At 50.5% G+C, this 24689-nt stretch overlaps 1 protein-coding gene across 2 annotated transcripts in view; it reads right to left on the bottom strand.

Moving 5' to 3' along the window:
- The window catches only part of SETD2 (SET domain containing 2, histone lysine methyltransferase), a 55157-nt gene that overhangs the window by 17761 nt on the left and 12707 nt on the right, over nt 1-24689 (bottom strand). The window contains exons 3-13 of one of the 2 annotated variants that reach the window (XR_009276744.1): nt 16960-21371; nt 15884-16015; nt 14970-15098; nt 13557-13680; nt 11996-12073; nt 11125-11222; nt 9886-10012; nt 8471-8605; nt 7987-8115; nt 6213-6896; nt 3130-3363 (exon numbers count right to left, since the gene is read on the bottom strand). Coding sequence is in view for 1 of the 2 variants with exons in the window: in XM_058830433.1 (XP_058686416.1) it covers nt 6213-6896; nt 7987-8115; nt 8471-8605; nt 9886-10012; nt 11125-11222; nt 11996-12073; nt 13557-13680; nt 14970-15098; nt 15884-16015; nt 16960-21371 (6048 nt within the window). In the remaining variant the exon portion in view is untranslated. The remainder of the gene's footprint in view (nt 1-3129; nt 3364-6212; nt 6897-7986; nt 8116-8470; nt 8606-9885; nt 10013-11124; nt 11223-11995; nt 12074-13556; nt 13681-14969; nt 15099-15883; nt 16016-16959; nt 21372-24689) is intronic. The other variant, XM_058830433.1, reaches the window with a different exon arrangement.

Genomic DNA, 24689 nt, shown 5'->3' with positions numbered 1-24689 from the left:
ATTTATTTATGTGTTTGCTGTGGGATACAAATCTCCAAATTCAGAAATGTAAAGAAACAAAGCAGCAGCTCCATGTTTGGGGTGGGGAGGGATGCAGGATGAGCCCGTAATTACAGAGGATTTATGTATTTATAAATGATGTAATCCATAGAATGTCTGATCATGGAATCATGGAATGGTTTGGGCTGGAAGGACCTTGAAGCTCATCCAATTCCAACCCAGGGAACCTCCCAGCCCCATCCAGCCACAATCCATGGATTTAATCTCATTTTCCTACAGAATTCCACAGACATGGATGGCAGGGATGACTTTTCCTCGTGTGGGACGGAGGTGACCACAGGGCCAAGTTCTCAACCCCAAAATCACCTTCCAGAAATGGGTTTTGCCTGTTTCTTTTCCTTTCTTTCCCACGTTAAACTCCTCAAAACCTTCATTTTCTGAGCAGCACATCCAAAAAATGGCCCCAATTCTGTCCTGGCTGTTCCCAGGGGGAATGAGGATCCAAGGAATTCCACCAAGGAATGGGATCATGGATGAACTGCCTGGAGCAGAAGGACAACTCAAGTGTTGGGAAGAGCTAAAAAAGACTACACCTAAAAAAACTACACCAAAAGCTCCTAGAAAAGGCCTGTCCCGTTACAGAGCAGGATGGGGAATGGGAAATTCCCAGGAAAAAGCTCAGCGGGAAGAGGAGGAGGATAAGGAGCACCTGGAGCAAGGGAACTCGGCAATCCCGGCACTGCCGCTCCTGCCAGGCCTTGTTTTAGGATCACCAGGACATTGGGGGAGCCCATTCCAGGGTCCATCCCAACAAACTGGCCCTAAAAAGTCCAGGAAGCCCAAAATCCAAGATAATTATGAGCAGGGAGTGAGCTCCGTGCTGCTGGAGAGAAACTCCAGCACCCATTCCATGTGGGAAGATGGAGGCAGCAACGGCTTTGAAGCAGGAACAAACGGAGGGATTTGTCCAAATTGCTCCATGAGGAGCAGATGGTGGTCAGAGCAGGCTGGGGAAACTCCCAAGAAAAGCTGATTTTATTTTTGGAAACGGAAGCTGCTGGCTCGGAGCTGCAGAATTCCTCAATCAACGCGACCGCCGCTAACGGGCTCCAAATGGCTCCCGAGCTTCCAGCCCTGCTTTGATGGGATTGCACGGAAAATTAAATGCAGAAGGAAAAGTGACACGAGTCTGTTCGACACAAAAGAGGGGGGAAAAAAATGGGATTTGTGCTGTCCAGCCTCAGGCACGATCCAGCCTTGGCTTGGGAAAGGGAAGAGAGCTGAGGGATGGAGTCACGACTCCAAGGATTCCGCGGTGGGAAAGGAGGATTGTGTGGTGATGGAACCTTCTCCATAAATCTGTCCCTCAGCTGCCAGTAATTCCTGAATTAAGGGTTGGATTTGATGAATCTTGGAGGTCCTTTCCAACCTTAATGATTCTCTGAGTTGATTCTATGATTCTGTGAGCTTCTGTTGACTTGTTGAAGGAACACCACACAACCAGATCCATCCCCTACCAGGCTGGATCCTCTTCTTCCTCTTCCTCTTCCTCCTCTTCCTCCTCCTCTTCCTCATCCTCCTCCTCCTCTTCCTCCTCCTCCTCCTCCTCTTCCTCCTCCTCCTCCTCCTCTTCCTCCTCCTCCTCCTCCTCTTCCTCCTCCTCCTCCTCTTCCTCCTCCTCCTCCTCCTCCTCCTCCTCCTCCTCCTCGTCTTCCTCCTCCTCTTCCTCCTCCTCCTGCTCCTCCTCCTCTTCCTCCTCCTCTTCCTCCTCCTCCTCTTCCTCCTCTTCCTCCTCCTCTTCCTCCTCCTCCTCCTCCTCCTCCTCTCCTCTCCAAAGGAGCCCAGCAAGAAGAAGAACCAACACCACGAAACCCCTGCTCGAAGGCCAGAAAATCCCACATCAAACCACAGCCTGGCCACTCCCCAGTCCCATTGTTTTCCCAAACCATTCCCTGCTCTGAGTTCTAAGGAATTACAGAATTCCTGATTGAAGCACGGGATGTTGTGCGTGCTGGAGCCGGAGCCAGGTGCTCCAGGATGGCCTCACTGGAGCAAGAGCAGCTCCAAGGGGCTTCAGCAGGATAAATCAGAGGAGACTTGGCAGGATCATCCCAGATGGAAGTTCAGCCGCCTTTGCTCACCCAAGATGTCCCATTCAGAGTGAAACGGCCTCCAGGGGAGGCCCAGGTTGGATATTGGGGAAATTCCTTATGGAAAGGGTTTTCCAGGCCTGGCCCAGCTGCCCAGGGCAGGGTGGAGTCCCCATCCCTGGAAGGATTTAAAATCCCTGTGGATGTGGCACTTGGGGACAGGGGTCACAGTGGCCTCGGCAGTGCTGGGGGATGGTTGGACTCAGTCATCCCTGAGGGCTTTTCCAACCTCACCAATTCCCTGATTCCAGGATTATTAAGGTCCCAGATGGGTGCAAAAACAAAGTCCACTTTGTCCCAGGTGAGGGTGAGGACTCAGCCTTGAGCTCCACATCACCACAAACGCTCACAAGTACCTAACTAAAACCTTTTAAACCCAAGACTGGCTCTTCCAAAAGATTTTCCCTAAAGCCAAGGCTGTCTCCAAGTCACAAGGAAAAGGCCTGTGGATCCTCCTCAGAGCCACAACTCCCAGCTGCCCTTTCCCAGAAGGTGAGGGCCTCCTCTGGGCTGGAGGAAGATCCCCAAAACTCGGTCCCACGTGAGGCAGAGCGACACCAAAACCTCCTCTCTGTCCCTCAGCTCCTCAAGAGGACTTTGGGAAGAGCTTCCCAAGCTCGGCCCTACGGCGCGTTCCGGTGATTCCAAGAGTTCTGTTGGCCACGTGTCACCTCCAGCACGGCCTCTCCGCACGGATCAGCCCGTGGAGCCTTACCTGAGCACAATCCACCTGGAAGAAGCACATGGAACCAGCACCTGTGCCCTTGCCGGGTGTCCAGCAGCCAGCCTTTGGCACTGGGAGGGAGTTTTCAGCCCGGGAGAAGCCATGCGGCGCTTCCTCGGAGAGCGGGAACGGCGCCCACGAGCCCGGGCTGAAAACTCTTCCCGTTGGGAATGTGAGTGTGGAATCGGAAGTGTTGGAGCCCTGGGAGGACTTTCAAGTCCTGTGTGTAGAGGTAGAGAAAAAAATTAAGCTCACTTAATCCTTTCAGGCCAGGAGCTGGGATTTCCCCGGAGCGACGTCCATTGCCGGCAATGGACGCACCAAAATAACGTCGGCATCCCCGAGTTAACCACCTCTGTCCTCCTTTCACCTATCACACTGCTCAGCTTCCCAACCATCTTCCCGGCTCTTGGCGCTATGTCCTCTCCCTTCTTCCGCACGGAGTTGGAGAAAAGGAGCCCCTTGGTCAGCTCTGGCTGCCCGGAGAAGCTGGATGGAAATGGTGGAAATCACAAGGGGGGTCATCAGCAAGGCTGGAGAGGACAGCGCTAAAGTCACGACGTTTCCGACCCTCCCGACCCTCCCCAGCCAAGGGCAGGCGCTCCACCGCTCCAAAAACCCGGCTTTTCCAAAGCTTGGGAAAGGCACCCGGGGGTGGATTATCCATCCCCCTTCCAGCTTGGATCTGTCTTACAGACATCCGGGGTGGGCTTTGGTGGCCACTTATGAGGTGAGAGTTGGACAGAGGCAGTTAACTCCCAGAGCCAAGAAAAAGTCCAGGACAGGGTAAATTCCCAGCTCCCAGTTTCCCTACGATTGTTTTATAGGAGAGAAATGACTTTGTCACAGCCCCGTGTCACGATCCTGCTTTTTTTTGGGGATGGATTTGCTGGGATTACTCCGAGCTCATGAGATCCAACCCCATCCCTAGAAGCAGAGCACGACCTGAGGCTCATTAATAAATACAAAGAGAGGATGAAAATCCACGTATAAAATATGGGAATGTGTCGGGACTCCGTGGTCCAATCACAGCTTCAACACAACTCTGTGGATTCCCAAGCTGAGCTTCTCCAAGCTCCAAAGAAAACACAAATCCTGGGGATAAGATGACACCATCAGATCAAATTTGGTCTCAAACCAATGTTTTGGGGGAGTTTTGTGAAATTTCACACGTTTTATTAATATTTTATCGTTTTCTCTGTGATGTTCCGTGTACATGAGCGTGGAAGGGAACACAGCTGTTCCAAAGGAACAACTCAGTCTGGATACCCAAAACAAAACGCAGAGCAGGACTAAAGCCTGGCTTAACTTTTAGTTTAAAACAGGTTGGATTTGATCTTGGAGGTCTTTTCCAACCTCAACAATTCTCTTGGCAATGATGGAAAAGGACTTTTCCCAATTTAAGCACAAATTTAACCTGACGGTGTCGCTTCGAGAGGAAAACCACACCAACCTTTGAGAGGAAAACCAAACACTCCTGGTGTGTGTTGTTTTGTTTGAATTTGTTTGAATTACGAAATTCAAATGTGGAAAATGATCAGATCCACTTGGAAAAAAGGAAAACACCGACCCACAACCCATCCTCTCTACAGAAATGTGTTTCACCTCACAGATTTGTGTCACAAACGACTGTGCCCAAAATCTGTCAACGTTCAGGAGTATCTGATCCTCCTGAAAAATTCACACTGAGGTAAAACATCCCTGAATTCTCCTGGGAATCTCTGCACTTCCAAATCCCGCTGTTTGCAGCTCCAGAAATGGCACAAGCAAAGCCTTAAGATGAGGTTTCCTCCACCTGCTCCTGTGCCGCAGCACAATTAATGCCCATTATTTAAATTAACCTCTTTCAATCATTACTCATTATCAAAGTCAACGGGTAAATAAATTCCTTAGCTCCGCGATGCATCAGAAAACGTAAATTTGCTTCTAACTACTTCCAGTAATTAAAGCTGGGCTGGTGATTGATTAAGAGAAGGGCAGAAGAGCCTCCAAGTCCCACCAAGCCCTCGCGAAGCGGGAATTGCGGCCATGCCCTGAATTCCTGCTGGATCCTCAGGAATCGCTGGGTTTGGAATCGTAAGGAATATAAAATAACGCATGGAATGCAGTCCTGCAGGAGCAGCAGATCCGTGAAGAGTTCCCCAAGATCTAAAGAAACCCAAGGAATGCTGAAGTGTTGAGTGGAGAGTGAGATCCATGGAATGGTTTGGATGGGGAGGGACCTCAAAGGACATCCACAGGCAGGGACACCTCCCACCACTATCCCAGGTTCCTCCGAGCTCCAGCCTGGCCTCAGACACTTCCAGGGATCCAAGGGCAGCCACGGCTCCTCTGGAAACTCATGCCAGGGCTTGCCAACCCTCACAGGAGGAATTAATTCCTCCTTATCCGCTGATCTAAACCTTTCCTCTTTTAGTTTAGAGCCGTTACTGGAATGTCATCCCACATCCCCTCCAAAAGAATCTGTTGGATTCATTCAAAAGAACGGGACCTGTTGGCTGCAGATCCCATTGGCCACCTGTGGGACAGGGACACGACTCCAGAGGACAGAAGGAGCCACCAAGCCCTTCTCCTGAAGAGGTTTCCAGAAGACCTTGATGGGAGTGAAACCACTCAAGTGCCAAACAGGACCCAAATCCAGTCACTTCCAACTGCAAACACTCAGGGGTTGATCCAGCACTGCCCTTGGGAGAACCTGGCATGGCCCACAGACCCTTCTCTGGAGGCTCCACACGGTGCAGGTGAGAAGCAGAGGTTGAAAGGACAGGAAAAGCTGGGGATGTTGGGATAACTGAATTCCAAGAATCCCAGAATGATTGGCTTGGGGGGAACCTTAAGGATCATCCAATCCCAGTCCCTGTCATGGGCAGAGACGCCTTCCACTATCCCAGGTTGTTCCAAGCCCTGTCCAACCTTGGACATTTCCAGGGATGGGGTATTTAGGAGTAGCCTTCAACACTTCCAAGGATGGAATTCAGGAGCAGACAGTCCACCAATCTGCTTGAACGTTGAGGGATGTGGGCCACTTCCACCCAAAATGCTCCTGGGAATCTCAATCCCTCAGAGCTGCCCTTTCCCTGGACAGCCTAAGAAACAAGGGGATGACCGAGGTGTCCTCGTGTGCCCAAACCCAACCAGTTCCATCAACACCTGGACACTTCTCGGGGCACACCCAGGGCAGCTGGCACCAGAGGATTTATACAGAAAGCACTTTTTGTGTAGAAAAAGCCACTTAGTTACCAAACATCGACCAAAATCCATCAAACCAGCCCCATTTGCACCACACCACCACCAAATCCACGTTTTCCTCAGCTCCAGGTGCTGGAGCCGCCTCTTACCTTGAGCTCCTTCCAGCTGTCGAGCAGCCTGGTGGCCAAGTCGCTCACATCCACCATTTTATCCGTCTGCTCCTGGCTCCTCTCGCTCTCCACGTCGGAAACTCCTTCCTCTTCATCCTGCGACGGCGTTTCCATGGCCATGGGCTCCTCCAGCTTGGCTCCATTGCTCTCCTTGACCTCTGCCTCGGGCTCAGCCTCCAGCTCCGCAGGTTGGGATTTGCTGCTCTCCGCCGGCGCCTCCACAGCGCTTTTGATGTCCTGCTGCTGCTGCTGCTGCTGCTGCTGCTGCTGCTGCTGCTGCTGCTGCTGCTGCTGCTCCTCCGGCACCTCCATCGGCGCCGCCTCCAGCTGGTCCAGGTCCTCCTTGCCCTCCTTCCCTTCCAGCTCGCTGGTGGTGTCCGAGATGGCGCTGTCCATGCTGTTCTCACTGATGATCTTCAGCCTCCGGAACACCAACTTCTTGGGGGTGTCGGTGTCGCCTTCCGCGCTCTGCTTGGCCGAGAGCTCCGGGGTGTTGAGCGGGGTGTGGGCGCGGGACGTGTTCTCGCTGGAATATCCATCGCCCTCGCTGAGCTGCGGCACCGCCGTCTTGGTCTGAGCCCAGCGCTGGATGATGGGCAGCACCTTGCTCTCCTCCAGCATGTTCTTGGTGGGGATGGGGAGCAGCTCCAGGGTCTTCATGATCTAAGGGCAAGGACAAGCAGGGTGTTGGGAGAGGCAGCAGGGTTTAAAGCTGTGTCCAACCTGGAATAATCCGTTTTTCTCGGGAAGAATTAACGCTGGAATATCAAGGTGGTCACGGAAGGCCAGAACGGTTTGGGTGGGATCTTAAGGATCATCCATTCCACCTCCTCATGGGCAGGGACACCTTCCACTATCCCAGGCTGCTCCAAGCCTCATCCAACCTGGCCATGGACACTTCCAGGGATGGGAAGTCCACGACCTCTCTGGACAACCTGTCCTGGGACCTCATCACCCTCACAGCCAAGAACTCCTTCCTAATATCCCACCTAAAATCTAAATATCTGATCTGATCCAATGCTGGTCACAGGTGATGGGTGAGGGATTTTGGGAAGAATTTCTTCATGGAAAGGGTTGTTAAACATTGGAGTGGCTGCTCAGGGAGGTGGTGGAATCCCCATGCCTGGAGGTGTCCAAGAAACACCTGGAGGTGACACTCTGGGCTGGGGACAAGGTGGGCATCGGGCTTGGACTCAGTGACCTTGAACTTCCAGGTGCATCCCATCCCAAACTGCTTACGGAAAACCAAAACATTCCAGTTCCACTTCAGATTGTCAGGATCTCAAAATCCCTGTGCTCCAGCACGGAATGAACAGCAACAACCTTTACGTCTGGCTCATGGAATCTACCTCAGGAATCTAAGGAAAACCACAGGAGCAAATTCCTTCCATTTATTAAGGATCTGCCCGAGGGCAGAAGTTTCAGGCCTGCAGTTCTGAGGCACCTGAGCTCGTTTCCCGTGACCACTTGGCACGGATTTGTATTTAAAAAAAGAGAAGGAAAAGAAAATCCTCGTGATCCCGAGCATTCGGCAAAGCTGCCAAAACCCTGTTCCCCAAAAAGGGCTGGCCAGTCCTGGCACAGGCCGGAGTTGCCATTCCTGGAGGGATTTAAGGGCCCTGTGGATGTGGCACTCGGGGACACGGGTGAGCCATGGCCTCAGCAGTGCTGGGGAATGGTTGGACTCCATCTTAAAGAGCTTTTCCCACCTCGAGGATTCCGTGAGAGCTCCCAGTCCCAGGGAATCACTGACCTCCAGCTGCAGCTTCAGGTTGTTGGCGGTGCTTCCTCTGCCATCGCCCAGCTCCGTCATCCAGATCCAGAGCAGGGACAAGCCGTGACACTCCAGGAAGGACTTGAGGCAGGACTGCGAGTGCGTGTTCTGGGGAGCCAAACGCGGAACAGTCAGAGACTTCCAGGTAAAAACACGGACAACTGCTCCACTGGGATCCCAGCCAAAGCCAGAACTCAGCACCTGAGCAGCTCCAGGCTTGATTTGAGTGGCTGGAACTGCTGGGATTGGAGCAGGGATCCAGCAGGGATCCAGCAGGGATCCAGCAGCAGGAGCATTCCAAGCACTGCAGCTCTTACTGGGGAATAAAGCTGAAGGACAACGGATCCCGGAGCCGTTCGGCTGAGCTTGGGATGCAGGAAAAAGGGCAGGACCTGCCTCCCACATTCCCCCTCTTCCTCTGAGGATGTGGATCCCTCCCCTTCCCAGGAAAGCTGCTCCTCACCTGGATGAGTTTGAGGCAGGTGAGTTTCTGCTCCAGGGTCTCGATGCGGACCATGAGGCGGGACAAGCTCAGCACCTGGTTTTTATCGGAGAGACCCTCCCCGTTCTCCAGCAGCGCCTCCAGCTCCCCATCCACCTGCAGAGCCAAAGGAAAAACAGCTCAGGCTCAGGGAATTCCCTTATTCCAACCTCTGCTTTCCCTGAGGAATGGCACGTTCTTCCATCTGGTGGAAATTCCAGGTGGTTGCACCAAAACCCTCCCGGTCCTGAGTTTATCTTTTCATGCAGGGAATCATCTTTTAATTGCAGGTCAGATTTAGTCTTTCTATTCTGAATTGTGTAAATTCTTTAGAAATTTGTTTATATTATAAAGTGTAACAGATTTCTAATCCTTACAACAAAGAGATTCCCTCTCCACACGGACACTGGAATATCACCCTCTCATTTAGGGATTAATTAGTGGTTTAAAACACCCTATAAATGATTCAGGAATTCTTCCTTGGCTTCCTCACCCTCTATAAATTATTTAGGAATTATTTCTTGGTTTCCTCACTCCCTGATACAGCAAACAAAAGCAAAACTGGTGTTTTTAATCTTCCCAAAAGATTTAGGGATAAATCTTCTCCATAGGAGTAGAGGTTTGTCTCTTCAAGGATGGAATCATCACAAATTTGTAGGAATTAACTGTGCAGGTTCTTGAAGATTTCACCCAGAAAAATTCCTCTTGCTCTGGATTCTCTGAGCTTTTTCCACATGGTGTGAACCCAACCCTGCAATTCCATGTGTTCCCTCTAAAATTCCACTTCCCAACCTGGAGATGGAGAAACTCTGCCCTTGGAGCTGCCAAATTTCAGGTGATGCCCTAAATGGTGAAGCCAATATTGTTCATCTTTTATCAGTGTTTAAAAATCATGGAAAGCAACCCAAATTTTTAAATCCATGTGGAATTTGTGGTGGGGTTTAGTTATGGATGAGCAAATACTGGACCTGGGAAAAGTCACTCTCTGGTGGGACTTTTAAATAACCAGGAGAGAGGAAATATGGATTTAACAGAAGATCGGAGAAAACACAAATCCTGAGGGGGCTCGTGAAATAAAATCATTGGAGTTGGAAAAGACCTCCAAGACCATCAATCCAACCTTTAATGACACATCCATGGAAAAGGCTGAGGTCATCAGGAGTCATAAAGGAACAGGGATGGGATGAAACAACCCCAGGCTGTGCCAGGGGAGGCTCAGGTCGGATATTGGGGAAATTCCATCATGGAGAGCGCTGGTGGTGGTGGAATTCCCATCCCTGGAGGGATTTAAATCCATGTGGATGCAGCTCTGGTGCTCTTGGCAGCGCTGGGGGATGGTTGGGCTGGATCCCAGAGGGATTTTCCAACCTTGGGCATTGCAGGAGAGCCAAACTCACCGAGTCCTTTTTCCGGGAGCGTTCCTTCTTCATCTTCCCACCAGCGGCGCGGATGCTGACCCTGTTCTCCCCGCCCAGGTAGCCACGGCAGTTGGAGGAGCCACAGAAACATTTCTGGGCCTCTTTGCTGTGGGGGGGACACAAAAGGAGCTTCAACAACAGCTCAGCACCACCCACAGCCACCTCTTCTCCAGGAACGGGAATGGCTCTGCATGGAAAAGCCACGGGAAATCCCGATGGAGTTTTTATTCCCAGCACAGCTCCCGTGATCCCAAGCTGTGGCAGCTGGAATGCCGAGCCTGCCTCGCTCCAGCATCTACACAGGTCGAGGACTGGGAACCAGACAGGAAAAACCACCAAATCAGGTGGGGCTGACAACTCCTTATCCCACCTTGCCATCAATATCCCCATTTTCCTAAGGGATTTATCCTCGGGATTACACATCCATCAGGAAAAGCCTGCATTTCATAGCATTTTATAGCTCATATATTGAATTTTACAGCTCAAAACAGGATAAAGAATGAGCTTGGGATTCATGGAAGCAGCAAAATCCACACAGAAAAAATTTTTTGGATGTTCAGCCACGGATAATTAATGCAATATATATAATAAATATGATCAATGCAATCAATAGAATTCCCAAGGAATATTTCTACCAAGCCTCTGAGTTTCCCACTTGACACACATTTGTTTTGAACTCCTGGATTTCTTGGCAAAATTGATTTCAAATATGTGGAACCCACTGGAGGAACGTGGCTCTGCAGTGGTAAGAAACAGGGAAGCTCAATTCCAGGAATTTTCTAGGAAGGAGGAATAATCTTAAAATGCACCTAAAAACTCATTCCTGCTTACAGGAAGGGCCTGGAGAAGGATCCAGAAGGAAAAGGAAGGGATGTTCCTCAAGTTACACCTCACCAAACAGAAAGGGAGGAATCTTAGGCTCAGGTTTAGCAAAGGGATCCAAATTCCAGGCTGGAGCTTTCCCTGCAGCCCTGGATTAGGGCAGGAAGAGGGGATGGAACAGCAGAGCCGTAAAACAGGAACGACAAGGGAAGAAGGGGAAATTCTTGAGGAATATTGCAAAGTCTGGAGCTTGGCTAATTAAAAATCAGACAGGGAGAAGCAGGGAAGGTCATTAATTATCTGGGAAAGGGATGGAGCAGGACCAGCGACACTGGGAAAGGAGGAAGAGCTGGGAATTCCCCAGAATTCCCTGGAATTCCTGGGAAGGGCACGTACCCGTATCTCTGGAATTGGTAATCGAAGGTCAGCTCCGAGCCCGACGGGACCAGCTTGGTGGTGAAAAAGCCGACCCGCAGCTGCCCGTTCACCGTCCACTGAGGAAAAAAACACCACGAGTTATTCCAGGCTCAACTCTGCGTTCCCCAGAGCACATCAATCCTTGGAAAAACAGCATGGAGGAGTTTAAACCTGGGCAGAGAGCCTGGTTTAACTCCTGGTTTAACTTGTGGTTTAATTCTTGGTTTAACTCCCGATTTAACTCCTGGTTTAAGCCCTGTTTTAACTCATGGTTTAACTCCTGGTTTAACTCCTGGTTTAACCCCTGGTTTAACCCCTGGTTTAACTCATGGTTTAACCCCTGGTTTAACTCATGGTTTAACTCCTGGTTTAACTCCTGGTTTAACCCCTGGTTTAACTCCTGGTTTAACCCCTGTTTTAACTCATGGTTTAACTCCTGGTTTAACTCCTGGTTTAACCCGTGGTTTAACCCCTGGTTTAACTCCTGGTTTAACCCCTGGTTTAACTCCTGGTTTAACTCCTGGTTTAACTCCGGGTTTAATCCCTGGTTTAACTCCAGGTTTAACTCCCGCTTTAACTCATGGTTTAACTCCTGGTTCAATTCCTGGTTTAACCCCTGCTTTAACTCCTGGTTTAACCCCTGGTTTAACCCCTGGTTTAACCCCTGGTTTAACTCATGGTTTAACTCATGGTTTAACTCATGGTTTAATCCCTGGTCTAACTGTTCTCTGTCCCTGATACAACAGCAACAGGAATTCCCAGGAGAAGGAAGGGAAAGGCTTTGCTCCAGGCTTTGCTCCATGTTTTCCAGAGGCAGATGGGATGGATTTGGTGGATTTGGTGGATTTACCTTCTGGGTCTCACAGTTTGGCTCGCAGCTGTGGTTCATGAAGCGGGAGCAGTTTCCCTTCTGGGTGGCATCGATGATCTGAGGAGGAACAAGAAATGGGAAAAGGCTCATTCCTTGGAATGGGAAGTGGCTACAAACACACCCCAGGTGCAGGAATCGTCCCCTTCCCACTCTTTATTTGGTGTTCCCCAGGGTTATTTTGGAATTGGGGTTTGTTAGGGCATTAATTCCCCCAAAAAAGAGCATTTAGGTGCACGGCTCCTCGTTTTCCAGAGCTCTGCAGCTGGATGTGGATCCTGGATTCTGTTTCTGACACAGCCAGGAAGGGTTGGGACAAGGAATTTTTCTCCCCACACACCTCATATTCCAATGGGGTTAAATAAAAAATTAATTAAAATAATACATAAATAATAAAATAAATAAATAATAATAAATAAGTAAAAAAATAAATTAAAATAATTTTTAAAAAGGAAAATCATAAAAATAAAAAATATAAAATTATATTTATACATTAATATATATTATATAACATATATTGTATACTATATATATTATAATATTAAAATAATATAATAAAATATTAAAGTAATAATATATAACAGTATGTTATTAAATAATAATATAGAAATAATATAAAATAATGAAACAATATTATATTAAGGTATTAAAAGAATTATAATATAGTATATATTATACATAGTATATAATAGATATTATAATATATACTGTATTATATATATGTATATAATACATAACATATTGTCTATATATTATATATAATGTATAATAATATATATTAGAATATATAGTTTATATAATTGTAATTTATACCATTTATTTATATATTAATTATTTATTCTAAATAATTTTTAAAAGGAATCAAAAACTCCTTTCATAACTGGAAATGCTCCTTTGTGACACTTAAAACCACACAACAATCCCAGAAATCCTTATTTTAGGAGGAAAAACACCCAGGAAAAAACACTCAGAGTATTTTTAACTCCTTTTCTCTCATGTTCCCCGGACCCAAAAAGCCCTGACAGGAGAGACAAGGAGAATAAGAGATGGAATTTCTATTTATCCCCTTTGTTCTCAGGCAGAGGGAACAGCTCCACAGAGCCATAAATAATTAAGCAAATCCCAAAGAGAAATATTCCAGTGGCAATCCTGCACGGAGGGACTCGGCCAGATTAAAATATCCCAATTCCATGGAGTTTCATATGAAAGGAAATTTGGATTTTTGGTGCATTTGGGCACCGAGAAAGGGCGAGTTTGGCTTGGAGCATCTTCCCAAGCTTCTCTGCCATGGATTTCACCCATGGAATGACGAGCCACGCTCCATCTTTTCCTTTGGAAAGAAACTTTCCCCTCCCTAAGGACACCGGGATACATTTAAGCTGCCACGATTTTCTTGGAACAGAGCAATGGGTTCAAAAAAATCCCCAGGCTGGAAGTTTCCTTTCCTCAGGAAAACATTCCAAATGGATTCAGGATGTTGTCAAGGAACACACAGATAAATCCAGCCTTTCCCAAAAGTCATCCCAGCAATCCCAGTGCTCACCTCATCATTCTTCAGGGCCATGAAATAATAGTGGATGTTCTTGTTCCGGGCATATTCCTTCACCCGAGCCTTGAATTCCTTGTGATCCAGCACTTCCCCGCAGTATTCCAAGACAAAAGTGTTGCTGCAAGAGGGAAAAATATCAATTTTCTTAGCAAAGAAACCACCAAGGATGAAGACAAAATAATCCCTGTGCAGGTGGATCCGCCCAACACAACTCCCAGCCTGGCCGTGCTGCTGGGGGAGCAATAACGATGTGATTTAATCTCAGGGAATTCTGATGGATTTGGGATTTTATGCTGGGAATTTGGGATTTTATGGAAAAGTGGCAGAAGGACGAAGCTCCCCTTGGAGCAGGGTTTGTTCTGAATATTTGATATATTCACAGAATTATGGGGTGGCTCGGGCTGGAAGGGAATTTTGGGATCGTCCCATTCCATGGGCAGGGAAACCTCCCACTATCCTGCTCCAAGCCCCGTCCAACCCAGCCTTGGGCACTTCCAGGGATCCAGGGGCAGCCACAGCTGCTCTGGGCAGCTGGGCCAGGGCTGGAAAACTCTTTTCAGGAGGGAATTTTCCCAATATCCAACCTGAACCTTCCCTGGTGTTAATTGAGGCTGTTCCCTCTCCTCCTGTGCCTGTTCCCTGGGAGCAGAGCCCGACCCCCCCGGCTGTCCCCTCCTGCCAGGGAATTCCAGAGAGGGAAAAGATCCCTCTGGATCCTCCTTTGCTCTGGGCTGAGCCCCTTCCCAGCTCCCTCAGGAATTCTCCAGCCCCTTCCCAGCTCCCTCAGGAATTCTCTAGCCCCTTCCCAGCTCCCTCAGGAATTCTCCAGCCCCTTCCCAGCTCCCTCAGGAATTCTCCAGCCCTTTTCCAGCTCTGTTCCCTTCCCTGGACTCGCTCCAGGATGTTCCCTTCTCCCAAAAAACCTCTTCTTGCTCTGCCCATCCCGATCCTCCCTTGTGCCACAGATTTCAACGTCCTCGCTCCTCTCTCCCTTCCTGGCCTCACCTAAACCAGCACTTGGAATTACAATCCTGAATTAACAGGATCCCCTCAGGATCTTCCTGCTGCCCAAAGAGGAGGAGGAGTCAGGAAGAGAAGTTTTGAGGAGATGGGAAGAGAAGAATGGACAGAACCATAGTGAAGCAGGGACAGAGAAAGGGGAGGCAGATTCATCCCAAGAATAAACCATGGAAAGGCTGCTGGGAAAGCAGGAAGAGCAAAACCAGAGTGGGAGATCAAAGAATAGATGGGCAGATGGCAAAGAGGAGAAGGGACAAGGACGAGCTGGGAGAACCCTGATCTCCTTTTCCCTTCATTATTCCCTTTATTCCATAATTTCCTTCATTTCCCTTTACTCCTCCTGGAATAAAGGAGCAGGAAGAGGCTGTGGGAAGAGGGAAGGCTTACGATGGCAGGTCCTTGGCAGCTCTGAGCCCCCAGCCCTTCTTCTCGGTCAGGATCACCTCCACATCCGCGTGCTGCTTCTTCTGGAAGCGCCGGTTGGAGCAGTAGTCACCGTTTGGACACCGGGAAGAGCTGAGGGAAGGGAAGAGAAAGGAGAAAATCAATTCCCAGCAGGAAAACGGCACCAATGGAAAGGGCTGAGACGGGAAATAAATCCCAAATAATCGTCATGAATTCCGTGTGAAACCTTCAGATGTGGTTGGCTATAAAAAGCACAAGCACGGGACTGCCAACGTGCAAATGCAGATTGTTTATTTCTGGAAAGATAAAACCATTTGGAATGCTGATCCTGCTGTATTTCTGTATCAGAGATCCCATGGAGAGAACTGGGCTCTTCTCCCTTTGTTCTGGGGGTTGTTCCTTCAAGATATTCCCTGCCCTAGGTCTGGCCTAGGAGAGAGAAGCAAAAATTGGGATTCTGCCAGGTAATTCCTCCATAATTCCTTCCAGAGTCCTTGTGCCAGGGGGGAATCCCAGCAAACAGCCTGTCCCTGCCTGCAGCTCCCATGGAACAGCAAACCTCTTCCAGAGGGAGAAGGAGACACCAGCCAGGGGCTGGAGAGGCTTTGGGGAAAGGGAATCCGGGAGGGCTGACCTCCTGCAGACCATCCAAAGGGTTAAATCATGGAATCATGGAATGGTTTGGGTGGGAAGGGACCTTGAGGATCATCTCATTCCACTCCTCTGCCACGGGCAGGGACAATTCCCACTATCCCAGGCTGCTCCAAGCCCCATCCAAACCCTTCCAGGGATGGAGCTTCTGCTGGCAGCTCCCACGGTCACTTCCCTGCCACCTGCCAGGAATTCCCAGGTTATTTGAGGGATTCCCAGGATAATTCCAGGCCAATCCCACTCACCACTCAATCATGAGCAGGCGGTTGAGACAGTCCTCTCCACAGGCCACCTCGCCCTGCGCCCGCTCCTCCTTGGACAGAGGGGGACACTCGCACAGCATCCGCTTGATATCCCGGTGGGATTTGTTCTTCTTCCTGGGAAAGCCAAGGCGTGGAAATACAGGTGAGACAGCAGCCAGGCAGAGAAATTCCTCCTCAATCCTTACCAGTGGTTTTTGGGAAAAAAAAGGAAAATAAATTTCTGGACATGTGGATGGATAACCCTGGGATAACCACCGGGAGGGATGGGAATAAGCAAGGACACTTGGCTTGGTGACAACTTTACCATGACAAAAGGTGATTTCTTAATGAGAATTCCCAGGATATTTGCCTGTTTTTCCTTTCTCCTCCCTGTCTCTGTTTATTTGGACATCCTTATTTTAATAAGGCAAATTGGGAGGTTTGGTTACTTCAGCCTCTGCTTTGCTGTCAGGCGAGAGGATGAAGAGGAAAAACTCAGAGTTAGACAAGAAGCAGGGCATTCACTAATTCATATTTTAACTTCCATGAAGGATTTGGGGAATGCTCTGGAGCATGGATCCCAATGAGGCAAAAAACCCAAAAGAAAAAAAATCAAATTATGGCCATTAGGTCTAAAAAAATCTTCTCTGAAATTACAACAAAGACATGGAAATAACCAAAATCTCTGGAAAAGCATCTTGTTTATCCAAAAGCTTTCCCACACCTGGACAGAATTCCCTGTGCCAATGGAAAGGGAGCGAGCTGCCATTTGGGGACACTAAACAGGCAGGATCTGGAAAAGCTATAAAAAAGGTCATAAATAAATCAACCTTTCCCTCTGATGCTCCCATTTTCCAACTCTTTCCAGCACTTGGGAGTGTCTGGGCCAAACTGGGGGATTCTCTTTAGGAGAAGAGAGCCCGGGAGTGGCTTTGCCAAATGTTGGGAATGCAACATCCCTTCCCCTCCCTCCAAAGGATGCGGATTTGCCCATAAAAACCCAACCCCTCCTGGAACCAAATGGAAGCCAAATCCCAAACTTGCCCCAGGAATTGAAACCAGGATAAATCAGCAGTTACCTCTCTGTCAAGTAGACGTTCTCCTCGATGAGGTCGAAGTAACAGGGCATCTTCCCCTGCTTGGCAAACTCCTTCCAGCGCTGGGGGTCCCGGAAATCGTCCATGATGCACAACCTGCCCACCATGGAGGAATCCTGCGGCGCCGCCTCCGCCTGCTCCCCCTCCAGCTTCGCCTTCCTCTTCTCCCCGGAGTCCCCGTCGCTCTCCGAGTCGCTCTCCAACTCCGGCCGCCTTTTTTTTGGTGGGCCCCGTTCTTTCACGTCATTTTTTTCCAAGGTTTTCACCTCCTCCTTCTTCTCCCCGCCCGGCACTGGCTCCTTGGTGGAATTGCTGCTGATCTCGTGTGCCTGCACCGAGCCTTTTTCCTTCTGCCCGGGCATCTGGGATTTTCCAGAGGGGCTGGGAAAGCGGGGCTTGCAGTCCTCATCCCAACGCTCATCCTCTTCATACTCCTCGTGGTCTTCTGTCAGGGAATCCGGCACCTGCCCTTGGATGCGTTCGTAGTTGCCCACGGAGGCTCTGCTGTCTGCCCTCGCGTCCCAGTAACCGTTGCCTTGCCAGTAGCTCTGGGAGCTGGGATAGGCTCCGGAGCCCGGTGGGTAAACGTAGCCCGAGTACATCCCGAAGCTGCTGTCCGGCTGCTGGTAGGTGCTGCTGGGCTTCTCCTGCTGGGAAAAGTCCCAGCCCACCACCCCCGTGTCCTCCGGGGCACGGAAACCATCCAGCCTGGAGTATTCTCCGAGGCCGGACTGGTTCAGCCCGCCCTGCCCTTGCCGACTGTCGGGCTTGGAAGAGCTGGTCTGGTGTCGGGACGTGTCGGTGCTCTCCAAACTCTCCGGGACGCAGAAGGGCTGCTCCTCCGGCCGGCCCAGGGGCCTCCCCACGGCCGCCGCGTCCGGCAGCGCCGTCCTCTCCTCCGCGCCGCCTTTGCCGTGGCAATCGGCCGTCAGGTCCGCCTGGCTCGTGCTGTCCACGCCGTCGCTCTGGGCCTGGCACGGATCCGCCCGCAGCTCCTCCGGCTCCTTCCTGCTCAGCTCCGTGGAGGTCGCCGGGCTCTTCTCCATCCCTCTGGGAGAGCACCTGCTCTCCACCTGGCCACCACCTTTACTCCCCGCATTTTCTGACCTCTCCTCGTAGTAGGGCCTGCTGGGCTCAGGCCGCTCATCGTCCCAGTGGTCAGAGAAGCGCCGGCTGCTCCGGGAGGAGCCCGGGCTGTTCTCCTCCGTGGCAATGGTGGAGTTCTTGGGAACCACCACAACCGACTGGAGCCTCTTCCGTGGCGTCCCATCATCGGAATCCGAGTCCTCCGTCTCGCTCTCCTCGCTGCCCGCCTCGCTGTCGCTGTCTCCCGTGTCGGAATAATCGTCGTGGCCGGCGGGAATGAATTCTGAGGTGTTGCCGCTGCTGTCGCACGTTGGGGCTTGGCTCACCATCTCCACGTCCTCTGCAGTGACAATGACATCAGAAGAGGGATACAAAGCATCTGGAAAAGCTGAGGCCACCAAGGGCTCATTTCCCTCGTCCCTCTCAGCCGATATTCCAGGACACTGAACCCTCAGCTCATCCAGCTCAGCTCCCTCGGTGGAAACGGCGCCTTCATCCACAACCTCCCTGCTGCGGCGCTCCAGCGGCACTTCCGAATAGTAGGAATGTTCATTCTGGAACAACAATTTGCCTTTTGCTGAGCCAAGATCGACGTGCTGAGCGTCCGACTCCAGCATCTCCTCAGCTTCCGAATGCTGCAGCGGCTCCTGGCACACACCCGGCGGGGGCACGTCCCATTTGGAAGAGACGCTTTCCTCCGGCACGGGATGATCCGACTGGAGCCTCTGGGAACAGCCATCCTGGGAGGAATCCCTGCTCGAGCTTTCCACTGCCAGGCTGATTTTATGGGAAGGATGGCCATGCTCATCCTCACCAGCGGACTTGGAATGGGAATCCTCCGTGCTCTCGTAGTCGCACGTCACCGTCTGCGGCTCCACCTGCACGTCCAGGAAAGTCTCGGATGTCACCTTCAAATCCGCAGGTTCCGCTTCTATTTCTACTTCCGAGTGGTACAAACCAGGGGTGGCATCGTCAGAAATGTAGCAAAAAACAGGTTCTTTGGTTTTGTCACACGGAGTCACCTCCTCATCCGACTTCTTAAGGACAGCTTGAGTGGGATCTACATTCACGACAGGGAGAGGGGCGGCTTCCTCCGGCAGCTGCGGAGCCTCCGCTTCCTGGAACAGGCTGTTGCACTCGCTGGACTGGACCCGGGAATCATCGGGCTCTGGCTCTTGGGACACATCCGTGCTCTCAAACCCATTGGATGGCAACGGATACGAAGGGCTCGTCTTGACGGCCGGCGACGCTTCCGACCGGCCCGGGCCGTGGTCAGAGGACGCGGGGACATCCTCTGCTCTGGAGGCACTGGAAGTTGCCAGACCCTCATCCTGGCCCTCCGGGGAGCCGTTCACACTTGATTCCGTGGGGAAACACGTTCTTAAGGGATCGTGCTTTGCTTTCAAGAACGTTTCTTGCTCCTTAACACTGTCGTGGCCTTCGTTTGCTGCAAGTTCCTCGGATTTTGAGTTCGCCAAAGCCGCCTTGGACTCGTCGGCCTTCAGCAGAGCGGGAGAATCGTTGAACTGATTTAACGGAGAAAGTGTCTTTTCCCTTTCCAACTTTTTCACACTGGACACCCTGATCTCATTGTTCTTTACACAAGAGGTCTCTAAATCTAGAGAATTAGACTTGGACTTGATTTCTTCGATCGATTCTGTACAACAGAAAGAACTCTTAAATTTATCAGGCTTTGGTGCGGGGGCCTTGGAAGGGGTGGATTTATAGCGGGAGGAATTCACATTACTGTCGGGCTTGGAATGGGATGTCCCCTTCCGATAGCCCAGTTCATCGAGGGGAGAGCACCTTTTGGATACTTCACTTTCGGAAGTCCTTTTGGAATCTCGATCCGCTTTCGAAGACGACCTCCCCCGCCTGTCCACGTCAGCGTGAGACGACTCCGCTTTGCTGTCCCTGTCCGACTTGGAGTAGGAGGATCTCGAGTCTCTGTAGGAGGAGGAGGAATGGGAGGACGTACGCCTGGAGTCGCTGGACCTGGAATGTGTCCTCCTGTACTCATCCTCCGAGTCCGAGCTCTCCCGTGCCCGGCTGTCTGCGTACGACCGGGAATATCGCGACCGTTCCCGGTATGGCGAGCTCCGGTGGTACCGGCGGTCGGAGTCGTAGTAATGCGAGCGCTCCGACCTCGAGTAGGAGGAGCTGGTTCGGGAGCTGCGATCGGAGCGGGAACGGGAATGGGACCGGCTCCGCCTCCTCTCTCTGTCCGAGCGGGAGCGGGAGGACGAGTACCGCGAGTCTCTCTCCGATTTGGAATAGCTCGAGTACTTCTCATCCCTGTCCGACCTGGAGCGCGACGAGGACTTGCCCAGGTCATCGCCCCGGAGGGACGTGGAGCTCCGTCTGGGATCTCTCTCCTTTTCCGTGCTGGAGATCTTCTGCTCGTGCGACCGCTGGCTGGAGGAGGTCCTCACGGAATCCTCATCGGACTCGGAGCCCTGCGGCACGCCGTCCGACTGCGAGAACTTCCTCTTGGCCCCCTGCCTCCGGGAGCACGCGGGAGCACCCTTGGAGCCGTCGGAAACCTCATCCTCCTTCCCAATATGGGAATCCTCCTTCGGCGGGGTTACCTCCGTCCGCTCGGGCGCGGTTTGAGCCACGCGTTCCTCCGAGCCGCGCGGCGCCGGATCCCGCTTGGCGTCCGGCTCCGAGGCCTCCCTGGGCAGCGCGTGGCTCGGCTCCCTCGGCACGGGAGCTTCGGCTTCGCCGGGCGGCGACAGCAGCAGCGCCGGCATCGGCGTCACCGGTGGCGGCGGCGGCGGCGGCGGCGGGGCCGTGGCTCCGGGAACCGGCATCGGTGACACCGGCGGGGGCGGCGGGGGCGGGGGAGGCGGCGGCGTGGGGGGAAAATCCACAGCCAAGGCCGCCGGTTCCGTTGGCGGCGCCGGGAGCGGTGCCGCAGGAGCCGGGGGCGGCTTCGCCGTGACGTTCAGTAAATGTTTTTTAAAATGAATCTTCCCCAATTCTACCTTCGGTTTTGGAGGTGAAGATTCCTCGGCTGAACTGGCGGCGTCCCCCAGGTCCAGTTTATTTTTGGGGTTAAAATCAGCCAGAAGGGGAACTGCTGGAGGGGTCGGAGTTTCATTTTGTTTCTCGTTTCCCAGAGCAGCCAGGAATCGATTGGGTAAAGTTTTCTTGGTTAAACTAATGCTGAAAGACACTTTTTGTCTTCCCTGCTCCTCAAGGTTAACCTTGGTTTTGGTGCCTTTGGGCAAAAAGCGGCTCGAGGCGACGCCTTTGAACACGGGACCTTTGATAAAACCAGCTCTCGGCACCGCTTCAGGTTTGCCCTGCAGAAGAAAAAGAAGATGGGGTTGGAGGAATTGGATTTTGAGGGGTTTGAACTCAGTTCTGCAGCATTTTCTTTCACCTGGTGAATTTTTCATGATGATAAAAGAGAAATGTATACCCTGGGTCTGTCTTCTTTGCCCGGCTCTGTCCTGAAAAAATCAATTCCTCAGACTTCTCCAGCTTGAAACTAAGCCTCCTCTGAGGTTTGGCCTGAGGCTTTTTATCTGACTTACTGATGACCAAGCTCAAAGTCCTTTTATCATTCAATTCTTATTTTTTTAAAAAGAGAGTTCAGCTTATAGAGTTAATTGAGGGCAAAATTCTGCTTTTTACGCTCTTTCTGTGGCCCCAGGCTACAAAAGTCCCTGAGTTTTAAGCTTAAGGTGTGTTTGTTTTCATTTGCCTCCAGCTGGACGCAGCCTTCCAGTACTGGAGAAGCTCCAGGGAGAGCTCAGAGCCCCTTGCAGGGCCTGAAGGGGCTCCAGGAGAGCTGGAGAGGGACTGGGGACAAGGGATGGAGGGACAAGACACAGGGAATGGCTCCCACTGCTTGGATGGGATATTGGGAAGGAATTCCTGGCTGGGATGGAATTCCCAGAGCAGCTGTGGCTGCCCCTGGATCCCTGGCAGTGCCCAAGGCCAGGTTGGATGGAGTTTGGAGCAGCCTGGGACAGTGGGAGGTGTCCCTGCCATGGCAGGGGTGGCACTGGATGTTCCTGAAGGTCCCTTCCCACCTAAACCATTCTGGAATTTGACTCCAGCACAAACCAGACCAACAGCACTCACAGCAGGAATTGAGACCCCATCCTTTCCCACCTCCCCCAGCAGCCTTCTCCCGGGCATCAGTAATTCCTGCAAGTTCCCAGGCGCCGGCCTAGACCAGCATTAATTAACAACTCCCCAAGAATTCCCATCAGGACCCAGCGGTGCGTGATGACTCCGTCACCTCTGGATCAACCGACTGTTCCAAGCTCCATGTGCTTCCCACCAGGAGGTTCTGCTCCAGGAGCTCACCCAGCACCTCCCAAGGCCAAGCCCAGGGATTTTCAGAGCCCACAGCACCCTGCATTCACCCATTTCTCCTTCTGTTTTAAATCTTAGAGCTCATCTGTGTCCCAGGAATAAAACCCAGGAATAGAACTCTGGAGAAGTTAAAGTGAGAAAAAAGGCTTTGTCGTCAACAGTCCCTACTTCCTAAAATCCAAACTGCATCAGAATCGTGGAATTCCAGAATGGTTTGGGTTGAAGGGACCCTCAGGATTATCCCATTTCACCCCTGTCATGTTCAGGGACACCTCCCACTGTCCCAGGTTGCTCCAAGTCCTGTCCAACCTGGCCTTGGGCACTTCCAGGGATCCAGGGGCAGCCCCAGCTGCTCTGGGAATTCCATTTTGTGTGTTAACCTTAATTCCACTGGAAAGAGTCGTATCCAAATTGTCCAGAGCCGGGTTCTGCTGCCGCAGCTCTTTTGGCAGGAGCAGCAGTTTCCCGCAGCCCCCTGTGAATTATTAAGGATTTTGTTATCCTTTAACTCATGGAAAACAACGTGGAGCTGCCCAGGCTTGAGGCACCGCAGTAAATGATTAAATGAGACATTGGTGGACTGGAAATCCCGGGGTTTTTTTGCACCCTGGGACATCACATATCCCAAAAAATCCTCCTTTTCAACACACTGGGGGTTTTATTGTTAGGGCCTTTTAATGGTCATTCCATGACCTGTCCTGGTGACCCAACCCAGCATCACTCTGGATCTGCAGCAGCAAATTCCCTTCACTGTGGGAAAACTCGGAGCAAAATCCAAAAGAATTTCCTTGAAATCCGTGGTTTTTATGAGTGGACATTTCAGGAACGGTTTTAAAGGAGTTTCATGGCTAAAAGGCCACCCAAAACATTGACTTTGGGAAAAAGGAGCATTTCCAGCTCTGAAATGGGCTCCTCTCACCACAACCACCTCCACAAAGTCCTGCTGAAAATGCCATCCCTGTTTCCCAGAGAATCCACACAAGCGATCCCGGGAACAAACCACAAGTTTATATCAATTAATTCATGGAAGAATGAAGGACAAAATGAATGCTGCAGAGACCAGGAGTTCAGCCTACTGAAAAGTGAGGGGAGAACATTTTGGGGGATTCCTGGATTAGTTATTATCCTTACAACCAGAAATTCCCATTTTTTCTTTACTCCAACCTGGGAAGACAGAAGCGAGCAGGTTCCTCCACAACCACACCCTGAAAGATCTGAACCCAAATTCTTATCAGGGATAGGATTCTTTAATCATATAAATTATAAATAATAAATTAATAAATGTATCTCAATTACTAATAATAAATTAATAAATGTATAGGTAAAAATATTGGAAATTCAGGGAATTGGCATTTCGGAGTTTTCCTTCTCGCTAAAATTTTGGTGCCATTATTTTAAGTGTCAAAAATCAAAAAAAATTTGTGTTTGATCAAAATCCTTCTCATTTCAAGCACAACAGCTTTGAAAGAATGGGAATAAGGGGGTTTGGATAGATCCTCCTCTTCCCAAAAATTGCTGCCACATTTCCATTCCTCCCCTTCCCACAGCCAATCCAGCAGAGCTCACACATTCCAGGATATTTTTCCTCATGTGTTCACCTCTTCCAGGGATTTTTTTCCTTAAAATACAATTTCCAGAATTTGAAATGCACTCCGCAGGTAACTTGGAAAATCTCTTAGCTGGGAATTATTGGAAAAGCTCTCCAGGAGAAGAGGAATTTTCCTTCTCCTCATGTTTTACAGAAAGGGAACATTACCCAAAATGGAGAAAAAAGCACATCCAAAATTATTAACAGCTCTCATTCCAAAGGCAGGAGATTAAAATCTATCCCAGGCCTCCAAGTTTTCTCTTTTCCCAATAAATTCATTGAGTCACAGGCAGCAAAACTCATTATTTTTACAAATTAAGTCTTTAAATAATCAGCACCAACCCACACCGAGCTGTGCCATCACCTCCCGTGTGCTTGTGGCACGAGTGGTACTGGAATTATTGCCCTTCCTTCCCAAATTTAATGGGAATTATTGCCTTTCCTTTCAAAATTTAATAAAAATTATTGCTCCTCATTCCCAAATTTAACAGGGATTATTTCCCCTTATTCCCAAATTTAATGGGAATTATTGCCCCTCATTCCCAAATTTAATGGGAATTATTACCTTTCCTTTCAAAAGTTAATAAAAATTATTGCTCCTCATTCCCAAATTTAACAGGGATTATTTCCCCTTATTCCCAAATTTAACAGGGATTATTGCCCCTTATTCCCAAATTTTATGGGAAATATTGCCCTTCCTTCCCAA

This window comes from Poecile atricapillus, chromosome 2, assembly GCF_030490865.1.
Source record: "Poecile atricapillus isolate bPoeAtr1 chromosome 2, bPoeAtr1.hap1, whole genome shotgun sequence".
NCBI classification, from domain to species: domain Eukaryota; kingdom Metazoa; phylum Chordata; class Aves; order Passeriformes; family Paridae; genus Poecile; species Poecile atricapillus.
This window is presented reverse-complemented; position numbering and strand designations above follow the sequence as displayed.